The sequence below is a fragment of the Dendrobium catenatum genome, unplaced genomic scaffold (assembly GCF_001605985.2).
Source record: "Dendrobium catenatum unplaced genomic scaffold, ASM160598v2 fragScaff_scaffold_1021, whole genome shotgun sequence".
Lineage (NCBI taxonomy): Eukaryota > Viridiplantae > Streptophyta > Magnoliopsida > Asparagales > Orchidaceae > Dendrobium > Dendrobium catenatum.
The window spans coordinates 2,944,823-2,956,561 of record NW_021319483.1 but is presented as its reverse complement, the minus strand read 5'-3'; the positions used below and the strand labels follow the sequence as shown (position 1 = coordinate 2,956,561).

At 39.4% G+C, this 11,739-nt stretch overlaps 1 protein-coding gene across 1 annotated transcript in view; it reads left to right on the top strand.

The window, feature by feature from the left end:
* LOC110106280 (transcriptional corepressor LEUNIG) overlaps positions 1–11,739 on the top strand; it is a 44,368-nt gene that overhangs the window by 25,565 nt on the left and 7,064 nt on the right. Inside the window, exons 6-8 of the mRNA XM_020836115.2 lie at positions 2,728–2,815; positions 2,883–2,958; positions 3,322–3,371. Of these exons, the coding sequence (XP_020691774.1) occupies positions 2,728–2,815; positions 2,883–2,958; positions 3,322–3,371 (214 nt within the window). The remainder of the gene's footprint in view (positions 1–2,727; positions 2,816–2,882; positions 2,959–3,321; positions 3,372–11,739) is intronic.

Here is an 11,739-nt window from a genome sequence, read left to right as displayed (position 1 = left end):
TGCAGTTTTCTAGGTGTTCTTATTGGCTATTTGGGAGGTGCATTAACTACATGTATTAATTTTTTTCCCTTTTTCTCCTATAAATGGGGCTTTTTTTTGGCAGTTTTAGAAGCTAGATTATGTGATGATTTTTGGAATATAAAATCTGCAGGTTTGTTCTTTCTTGCGAGCTAGCCTCCTTTCCCCTTCCCCTCTACTATTTCATTTTGGTTTTCTACCTCTTCTCTATCAACGGTTCCCGCCCCATCTGTATCTTTTTTCTCTTAATTAATATAAGTTGTAAGGTGTTGTGTTCTAATATTGTTATATTATTTATGTGTTTGTGTATGTTTATGGTAAGGAAGATTTTTAGTTTGCAATCATAATGTAATTTTTTTTGTTGCACCAATTTGGTATCAAAGCCTTAGGTTCTAAGCATGTTATCCGTTCTTTTTAAAAAATCAAAAACAAAAAAAATTGAAAGCCAAACATGATCTCATCAGGAGATGAGGATTCTCCACCTTGGGAGAATTGATGCAATCAAGCTGTCCCTTGGATGCTATCTGGATGCTTCGGTTTCCCCCTCCCCCTCCCCCTTGGTGCTTTAGTTTTTCCCTCCTTGGCAGCTGTGTTGTTACTTCGTTCCCTCCCCCCTCTCCTTTATGCTATATGGATGCTTTGTTTTTCCCTCGTAGCGGCTGTCCCTTTGGACCCTGTTTGCTACACAGTTTTCTAGGTGTTCCTCTTGATTGTTTGGGAGGAGCATTATCTACATGTATTAATAATTTTTTCCCCTATAAATGGGGCTGTTTGTTGCAATTTTAGAATGATGGATATGTGATGATTTTTGGAATGTAAACCTGCGAGTTTATTCTAGCTTGCGAGCTAGCCTTCTTTTCCCTTCCCCTTAAGTATTTCGTCTCGGTCTTCTACCTCTTCTTCTCTATCCACAGTTCTCACCCTATATGTATTTTTCTTCTCTTAATTAATATAAGTTGTAAGGTGTTGTGTTCTAGTATTGTTATATTATATATGTGCTTGTCTATGTTTATGGTAAGAAAGACTTTTAGTTTGCAATCCTCATGTAATTTTTTTTGTTGCACCAATTTGGTATCAGAGCTTTATGTTTTTGTGAGTCTTCCTTTTTTTTAAGGAAAGATAAACATTCAACAGGCCGAAGTTCCCTCTCAAGATGCAAGATGCAAAGGAGTCTGTAGATGATGAACGTCAGCCTTTTATGAAGTCGATCTCATTAGGAGATGAGAATTCTTCACCAAGGGAGAATTGATACAATGAAGTTGTCCCTTGGCTACTATCTGGATGCTTCGGTTTTCCCTTCCTTGGCAGCTATGTTGTAACTTTGGTTCCCCCCCTTATGTTATGTGGATGCTTCATTCTTTCCCCTTAGCGGCTGTCCATTTGATCCATGTTTGATGCAGTTTTCTAGGTGCTCCTATTGGCTGTTCGAGAGGTGCATTAACTACATGTATTAATTGTTTTTTTTTCCTTATAAATGAGGTTGTTTGTGACAGTTTTAGAAGCGAGAGTATGGGATGATTTTTGGAATGTAAAACCTGCGAGTTTGTTTTAGCTTGCGAGCTAGCCTCCTTTTCCCTTCCCCTCTACTATATTATCTCGGTTCTTATTCTTTATCCACGGTTCCCGTCCCATATGTATCTTTCTTCTCCTAATTAATATAAGTTATAAGGTGTTGTGTTCTAGTATTGTTATATTATATATGTGTTTGTCTATGTTTATGGTAAGGAAGACTTTTAGTTTACAATCATAATGTAATTTTTTTTTTGGTTGCACCAACTTTGATCTCTCAACTTGACCTTTTTGATCCCTCAACTTTGCTATTTGGACATTAGAAAAGTTTGAGGTCCATTGAATGTACTCTAAATTGTCTGAGGATCAATTTGTTTAGTTTCTCTAAAAACAACATAACAACTTAAGTTTGTAGCGTCTATAACCCAGAGTTGATCTAATTTTCATTATTATCTTTTCCACATTCATCATCATCCACACTCTTCTTCATCCTTCATTTTTTTGTCTGCTCTAAGTCATTCTATTCATTCTCAGAATTTACTGAATCATAGATTGAAGCCCTTGTGCCAACCGTTGTTTTAACTTATTTCTTAGTTTGAATATTTGTTTGTAAAACTCTTGATACACTTTTCACTAATCATGATGAAACATCAACTTATCTTTCAACTTTTGTCCGATAATTGGTTGTGCATGCCACTCACCTCAACAACACTAATTAGGAGATTAGATATTTAGATATATTGCGTGGTCTAAACTCTAAACATCTGGTACATTATTCAGAATTTCATAGATGATATTGAAGATAGTTTGTGTATCATTCGTTTTAGTACTGCATTTCTACTCATTGATATTTGATTATGCACTATTAAAAAAAAAAATCTTTAATACGGGTAGATATTTTTTTAAATATATATTAGAGATGTCAATTTTTTTATTAGATTTAAATGAGAATTTGACTCTTAACAAGACAATGGAGAGAAATGATTCGTGTAGCCGACCCCATGTAGTGGGATATACGCTTGATGTTGTTGTTGTTGTGGTGGTGGTGTTAGTAAATGCTGATTTTCTGCCTGGGATCTTTTTTTTTCCCTTTAATTTTTCAGCTATTGGAAACGTGTTTACACTTTAATTTAGTAGAGAATTATAATTTTGACAACCGTATTGTATGGTTATTGGTTATTATTGTTTTCAATTTGGTAGGCAAATTCTACATGGATCAACTGGTGCCATCTCTGGGGCCTTGCAGCAGGTGCAGGCTAGGAACCATCAACAACCTGGTGGAATACAGGTACTTTGTAGAATAATTGTGATCCTTTTCTCCTGTGGAAGATTGACATCACTAACGTTCATTGCAGGATATCAAGACTGAGATGAATACAGTATTGACTCCAAGATCTTCTATTCCTGATGGACCATTAAATGGAGTTCCTGGTAATAAGTTCTTGCAATATATATTCATTATTAGAGCATAATGCCCAAATACTTGCTTCACTTTATAGTGCCAATTTGTATAATGCACAAATATTTGCTTTATCTCTTTATATCGCCAATATGTATTTCTGATATGTAATCAGAGCCGTGGAAAATCTCATTTATACTATTTGATGCTAGATTTCCTTTTTTCAAGCCTAGCTGCGATGATTTTAGTGATATACATCTGATTTGCTTATTCAACTTTATTATCAAGTTCTTCCAATTTTATTATAATGGATTTCATGATATGTTCACTTTAGTAGCTTGGTTTAAGGACTTTCTTTATTGATATTACGCTTTACATATGTGTATTTGGTGCAGGATCTACCCAGAGTGGAAACAATTTAACTCTCAAAGGATGGCCTCTCACTGTGAGTTTTTTTTCTGCACATATACATACGTTTGTCTCGTCAATAATGCTAGTGCCATAATTATTTGGAGAACCTAAATTCTTGAATGGGTTTGAATGGTCATGTCTGAATTATTTTTGTTTCTATTTTTTGACTTGATGATAGTGTTTCAACTAAGCTGTCTAATGGTATCTGGGACGATTAACTAATTGCTTTCTTCTGTGAATTATACTGGAAAGTAGATGTATCTAAGAATTTATACAAACAATTGTTTTTTTTTTTGGGAGTATCTACAATGATACCTAACTACCCATTATTTAATTATATGGTTGAAGCTGTTGATTTTGCAGCGATATTGGATTTCATGTGCATTGAATGATGTTGGATGTCTTAGGCTTTCGGTACTGCAGATTATTATGAGATTTGGAAAATCATAAAAGCAGCAAAAATTCATAGAACACATTGTTAATCTTGAGCAATCATTTGCTACTTTAGATGAAAATTAAAAACATGATGAAATCAAGATGAAAAGTTCAATATCCTTGTATCTAAAATAATGACTAGAAATTTAGAATCAAAGCTACGCAAATGTTTTGAAATTTATGCTAAATGAACAATCCATTAAAAAATGTGTGATGGAGTATTCCTGCGAGTCTTCCCATTGAAACTCCTCAGTCCACCTCGTACAAGACAGCTGCACTATCTTGCACTATCTTTCAAACCGTAGAACTTTTTTGAAAACAATATAATCTCCTTGTTTAACGTTTTAAACTTAATTATATAGTTGACCTTCATAATTAGTTTATGATAAATATTATTTTAAAATTTTTGTTACATATTAGCCTCAAAATTTTATTTAAGTTGTAACATTATATTAGTAGAATTCAAGTTGGATGGTGGTTGAAGCAGGGGGAATGGATCGGGCTTATTATGTGAAAGAAAGTGTCACGCTTCAGAATCTAATTTGGATGGATTCTTTTTTTTTTTAATCTTTTATTATATAATAGTCATAGTCATCTAATTTCATTTATCAATAATAAAATCATATATCAACGAAAATTAATTTTATTAATCAAAACATCAATATATATCTAAATTCATTTACCAAAAAATTAGATACAATATTAAGGAATCATACGATTACAATCTATCATCACCAATAATAAATATAAGAGAATAGCTAAAACACAAATAAATAAATTAACATTAAACTTGAATCCTGATTTGATCATTCTCATACACCTGATCCACTATCATAACCTGAATCACTTAAATCACTCATAATGAGTTAAGTAACTCAACAAGTCACTAAAATCCTTTTACTAAATTCAAAGCATAGTAGAAAAACAATATCCATGTTATCATTCAATTGGTAACAGTAACAATCACATGATTATTCGATAGGAAACCAGAACCCATATCATAAAAGTACTCACAAAATGAGGGCGAAATCTCTGGGTAGTGTCTTATCTAAAAAACCCAATCTGCTTTCTAAAAATTCCACTGGAACCTAAACTCGTTAAAACTCTCTGCCTTTGTCACACTTAAAAGAAAAATAAATCGAATGGCGAGAGGGGCCGGGGAGCGCTAATATGGAATTTTCGGAGCCCACAAACGAACCATGAAAATTTTTAATTTTTCATGTATCATATATTGAGCCAAGTCTAAAAATTGAGCCAGATCATTTTCGTGCAATCAAATCATTTTGCCCTCTACCCCTTTTTTTATCAATTGAAATGACACAATTTATTTTAATTTATTAATTATTTTTAAAAATTATTTAAAATGACAAATTTTATTAGAAATTAATTATGTGAAGTTCTTTTATCATTTAAAATTTTGGCAGCCTCTCATCGGCCTCCAGTGCAGGAGGTGTCGGGTAGGCACTTGCTATCCAATCTTTTTGGCTAGATCAAAAGATACGACGGTTTGTGGTCTTTTTATGTTCATTTCTTTTGGCTGGATCAAAGATACAATGATGTGGACATCCAACCGTCCATGCCTATCCGAGGAACTGAAAATCGACGGCCGTGATCATCCTATGTTATCTTAAAAATTTATTTGTATTTTTTATTTTAATTATGCATTTTTCATTTTTACTCTTATTTAAGAGTCTTGTCTTATATTAGCCCAAGGGGCAAAGTTGTCTTTTTAGTTTCTTTGGGAGAACGTTAGTGAGAATCCCTATGGAGGGAATCGTAGTTTCCACCAGCCGCAAGATGGGTCCGGGCTCTTGGCTTGAAGTCCCTTGGTGAAGGGCATTGTATCACCCGTCAGTCTTCGGAAGAGTCCAAGGCTCGCGGTTCTATCTTTTTTTCTTTGTTTTGTTTTTCCTTATTTCCCTAATCTGCCACCTCCTCAAGCCCTCCACCAAAGCGCTGATCCTCTCACCCCCATCACCTCCACACCATCGACCTACACAAGCCCCTCCCTCCCCTTGGCCAAAATCCACCATGGCTCCACCCACCCACCGTCCACCTCCTTCCTTAGCCCCACATCCCTCCAAAATTCTCTCTTTCCTTATTTATGTTGTCATTAATTTGAAAAGATTTTAAATTCAAATTAATCTAATTTGAATTTCAAATCCATCCTTATTAATTACATTAATTTTGGAAACTTCTTTCCTTCAATTGATTAATCAATTCTGAAATTGATTGGTTAATTAATCCCGAGCCCAAAGACATTGAACCTAGACATCTCTATCCCCCTTATTGATTACCTTCCTAATTTAGATTTTGTTAATTTGGAAAGTCATTCAATTTTAAATTCAAATAAATTTGAATTTCAAAACATTTCCAATTTAACAAATTCTACATTATGGAGTCTCCTCCAATTACTCTCAATATGAAATTAATTTCAGATTTAATTCTCCCAATCCCATTTAATTCTTGATCCACATACATTGCACGTGGACACTTTTCCTTCCTCTCCATATGGCCGGCCCCCTCTCTCACCTCCTCTCTAATTAATGCCTCTCCATTAAAGCCCTCAATCAACTCCAATCACCCCTAGTAATCGCCAACCCCCATCCCCATCAAATCCCAATTAAACCCTCCCCACTTAAGGTGATTTGAAATTCAAAATTTCCCTCCACTTGTCGCCCCCCCCCCCCCTTTTTTTTTTAAATCTGAAATTAAATTCAAATTTTAATTTTTCAAATGACCCCTCCCGCCATATATGTTCTACATCATACAATGGCGCATCACTTTGTTGGTTCTTCTCTTGGTCGGATCAAAGATACAACGACGGGTCTTCAATGCATGTTGTTCAAGCAAGCGAGGAAGAAAATTTATACCTATTATTATTATTATTATTTTGTTTAGTGTTGGGGCTAGGGGTGCAACCAAGTCAAGCCAACTCACTAGCCGGCCCAGGATCAACTCGTTAACGGGCATGACTCGTTAACAGGCTCGACGAGTCGAGCTTATCAAGCTCGAGATATAATAACCCTTCGCTCGACTCGCGTTACTGCGGCTGGAAAATGAAACCGCAGGGCTTAATCTGGTGGAGAAATAAAAATATGGACGCGGGCGGCATGACAGACGCCGACGACATGCGGCACTTCGTATGCAAACAATGATGGCATGACATACGCAGATGCGAGCGACACGTCGGATGTGGATAATGGTGGCATGGTGAACGCGGGCGACACGTCAGGCGTAGACGCAGGTGGCACAACATACGCAGATGTTAACACAGACGACGGTGGCACGACATACGCGGATGTTGATGCGGATGCGGGTGGCATAACGGATGCGGACGAGCAGCTCGAACTGCGGCTCGGCGAGCTCATTTTCCCTTGCCAAGCCAAGCTTGAGCCTCGACTCGAGCTCAAGCTTGATATTTGGCAGTCTAGCTCGACTTGAATACTCCTGATTCGAGCTCGACTCGACTTGTTTTCACCCCTAGTTGGGACTATAGTGATCTAAACAACAGATCAGCTCATATTAGGAAGTTAGTGATTTGGGTGAGTGCTACTCGGGTTGCATTGGCCAGGTCGGACGTGTATTGGAAGTCGAGCGAGAGGGATCTAATGGGAGGTTTGGGTACTCGTGTGCAGTGTTGATTGAATAAGAGGGAGTGAACGAGCTGGGAATTTCGTGTGGGGTCATGCAAGCGAACAAAAAGAGGCGAGCAGTGTCTGGGAGGTTCATGCATGTGAATAATGAAAACGGGTGAGGCTCCTGCGTGCAGTTTTGTGAAAATGAAGCGAGGCGTCGGTTGGGTAAACTGTTGTGTTGCTTGGGAGTAAACTGTGTGAGGTGGGGTCCATTGGTCAACAAATTTAGAATGCTAAATTTGAAAGTCAAAATTTAAAATTTGTAAGTCAAATTGATCGATCTAACTGTGGGCTCGTGAGGCTCCTGCGTGCAGTTTTGTGAAAATGAAGCGAGGCGTCGGTTGGGTAAACTGTTGTGTTGCTTGGGAGTAAACTGTGTGAGGTGGGGTCCATTGGTCAACAAATTTAGAATGCTAAATTTGAAAGTCAAAATTTAAAATTTGTAAGTCAAATTGATCGATCTAACTGTGGGCTCCAAAAATTCGGCCCCGGCCTCCCCGCCGCGCACTGATTGTTTGCTTTTGCTTGAGCGAGGGAGTTTTAACTGATAAGTTTCGGGGTAAATTTTGGAAGGAAGATGAGTTTGTAGATAAGACACTACCCAGAGATTTCGCCCTCATTTGGTGAGGACTTTATGATCTGAGTTCTGGTTTCCTATAGGCGCAAGCCCCTATAGTTAATTACCCCTCCCAGTAAAGAGAGAGAACTTTCGATTAAGGTTAGTCCTCGATCAGATACGTAGAATATACGTGTTATCTGGCATATAGTAGCAGCAATGAATATGGATTTGAAAACTGGATTTTGGAATTTTGAGAATTTGGAGAGTTTGATATTTTAAATAGAAAATTGCACCATCTAGCACTTTAAAAGCGGATGGTGGGGGAGTGATGGATGGGCCTGGATCAAGAATCCCATGGTTCGTCGTCCCGGGCCATCGTGGTCGCCTGGGTCTACTTAGTCAGAGGAGGTGTTCGACCCAAACCTGACAGAACGGATTCCTTGTCGGCAAAAGCCATGGGTTGCTTTCGTCCAAGGGGACCTTGTAGACCTGGGGCTGAATATGTTTGTCTAAGTGGACGAAAATTTTGATCACCTTAGCTAACAAAGGGCTTATGTGCCCTATGAGATCATATCCTATTGATTCCATATCTCAAGGATTTTGATGCCACTAAGGAGTAAGGTAGCCATACGGCGTGGTCATTGGCCAAAACCACTCGTAGGCAGTCGTAACTTATCTTGTGGTGTTGCGGAACCTGGTTAGGCGTCACGCTTTAGGTTTTTGAGACATCTAGAATCGACAGGCTTCTCTGGTTGAGGCTGGGTCCAAATCCGTTATTCTGTTTCCACCTGCGGTCAAAACGTGTTGCCAGTTTCAGGGTGGATGGATTTTTCTTTGAGCATTGAGGATAGAATTTCAATTTTTAAATATTTGGATTGATTTTGGATTTTTTGAGTATTTGGGTGGCCATTTGAAAATATGTTGTGAACCCCTTCCGGTTGAGATAAGCAATCAACACGGCCATTCATCGAGGTGACATCGCGAGGTCACTTGAAAAATATTGAATTTTGTAGAAGTTTGAGGGCATTTTGAATATTTTTGACCCTCCGGTGAGATTAGCATTCAACACGAGGCTAATCATGGGGTTGTTCGGGGTCATTTTCATTTTGTAGATTGAAACCCTGTCAACTCGGACAAGTTGTTGCTCGAGGATCGGGTTTCTTGTAGGCTTTGTTGCATTTTGTTTGTGAATTTCTTGATTGTAGCCTTAAGGCTTTAATATGAATGTATTGAAACAATACACTTGGTCGCACAACGCGTGTATTGCGTTTACAAGGTTCGAACCTAATCGGACTTTTATTTAGCCTCGTATGAAGGATCAGATGTTCGAACTAGAATTCACTTATCGACCCGCGAACCCTGCAGCATCCCTAGGACCAACGTGTGTACCAATAACCACTCGCCGGGGGCCCAAGCGGGTTACGATTAATTTACCCCCTTTGTGTACCTATGTGTATACAATACTCACGGTGGCACTTGTGTGGGGGTACTTTGATAAATATTTTGTAGTTGTGCGGTACAGGTCATTTGTGCGCACAACTTTACTATTTGAGAGCTTATACACGCCTTCTTTCCGCCTGCACGGGTTTATTGCGGATCCAGTGGCATTGGCTTTGTAGATTTGTGGACGTTTTGTCCGCTGTATCAGTGTTGTAGATTCGGTGACGTTTGCATTAAGATTGTGGACGCCTTTTTGTCTTGCTTTCATAGATGTTGCAGATCCGTGGCTGCATTATAGATTGTGGACGCCCTTCTGTCTTCTTTCATAGATGTGCAGATCAGGTGGCGTTCTAGGTTTGATATTGACCTCCCCCTTTCTCAATCACAGGGACGGATTTTTTGATTTTTGAGTCAAAGACTGCTGATTTGGAAAGAACTCCTTTGGTCACATCTACCACAAGTACGGATATCACCAAAGGCTCTTCGGCGTAGTAGAACTTGTTATTCGGTGTTTGTGGGTACCAGAGCTGTTTTTTTTCTTAAATTAGAACTAAGAAAGAGACTTTGGAAGCAGCCAGGAAGTTTGTTTCCTAATTTGTTCAAACAATTTCTTCGCCTCTGCCGGGGGTGGTTCTTTCGTACATCGAGCTGCTTTTGTACTCAACGCACTTAGTAGATCTTTGAATCACTGTCATAGGTGATATCCGTATCTTGTGTCCACAATGGTTCGCTATGCTTAACGAAGGTTTCTCACTGTTGTTATCCACAAGTGGTTTGTAGTTATTTGCAGGGGACGTTGTATTCATACGACCTCCTAAAATATTTGTACGAAGACCACCTTGTTTCTGGCAACCATAATACCCTTTCAACAATCTCGGGTGGGTTGTTGATTGTAATTTATTTGTAGGTAGGCGATCCTCCATCATTGGTCTTCTGTATAGCCATTCAATCAACAAGTTGTTTTTTTTTTGTATTAGAAATGCATATTAGCACATACGACAAGTCGTATGTGAATTTGCAACTTTACTACGTTGTTTTATTCCAGATATAGTTCATTTGACCCTCGTAGGAATCGTCCGTAGGAGATGTACTTTGTGTCCACAGTGGTTTGTTGTTAGACATACGACATACAGCATAACTGTTGTTATCCACAAGTATTCATATTTGCTGAGATCGTTGTATCCGTATAGCACCTCTCTAGTAGTATTCGTAGCGAGAGCCTGCTTTCCATTGAAACACCATTTCCAACCAATCTCAGGTGGTTTGTAGTCATTGGCGGGTGAGCCGTGTTGAATGCGACGGGTCTATTTTATTGTTCAGTCTGACTCAAATCCTGATGTTCAAGCAAATTTTGGATATCGCAAGTCTTGACACAGACCGCTTGCACATTTGTTTTAGGCTTGAGTCCAAGTTAGATTTATTCCTTGCAGTCAAATTTGATTGCGAGTTCTTTTGGATTGAGTTTTAAGTTCCAATTGATTTGATTTTTATTGGATTTGACCTTTAGGATCATTTCAGTTTTGTTCAGGTCCTCTGCTCATAGTTCATCAAGTTCGAAAGTCCACTGCTCTTTCCATTATTTGAGTCGCAGGCTCTTGTTCTTTTGAGTGCAAACAGGTCAGCAAGTGTAGTATGTATTTCAGCGAAATTTCGGCAGCCTCCGCGGCGTCCTCCCTGTTAGGGGAAAAACTAACGAGAAAATGGCCTTCCACCACGCAATAAAGGCGTGCATGGTAGTGCCCTCTTTTCGAGGACACCGCGGCTGTAAATTTTTCTTCCACCACTGCGCAATAAGAGGCGTGCCATTAGGGGTCTTGACAGGTGACCCTGTTACAAGAAAAGAGCAGTTTTTTCTTGCCCCTCCGCCGGGGTCTTTGATTATTCCGGCCGGCGAAAGAAAGGGTACACGGCTCGGCCTTGACCTTCCGCCGTGTGCGTCGAACGGCAGTTTCCCTCCTACCACGTTCACAAAGGCTCTTAGGTTGCGGTCCGACTGCATGTCGAGAAAGGAGGGCGAGGGTCGCTCGTTACCTTGTCGTAGGTGTCGGCAATTGCCGCCTCCCACCAATCTGCAATTAAAGGCGTTGCCATAGGTGGACGCACCGCTCGAGCACGCATGACGAGGTAAGAGAGGCGAGAAGGAGAGGCGACGTGTCCGCCTCAGTAGTAGGCGTCGGAGCCGAATTCCCTGCCTACACGCTCACAAAAGGCGTGCTTAGGTGGTCTATCCCGGCCCGTGTACACGCCAGTGACGGAAGCCTGAAAAGTTTTTTAGAAAATTAAATACGTTCGGGGCCGTGGACGCGGCGGTCGTCGATGAAGGTCGGGCC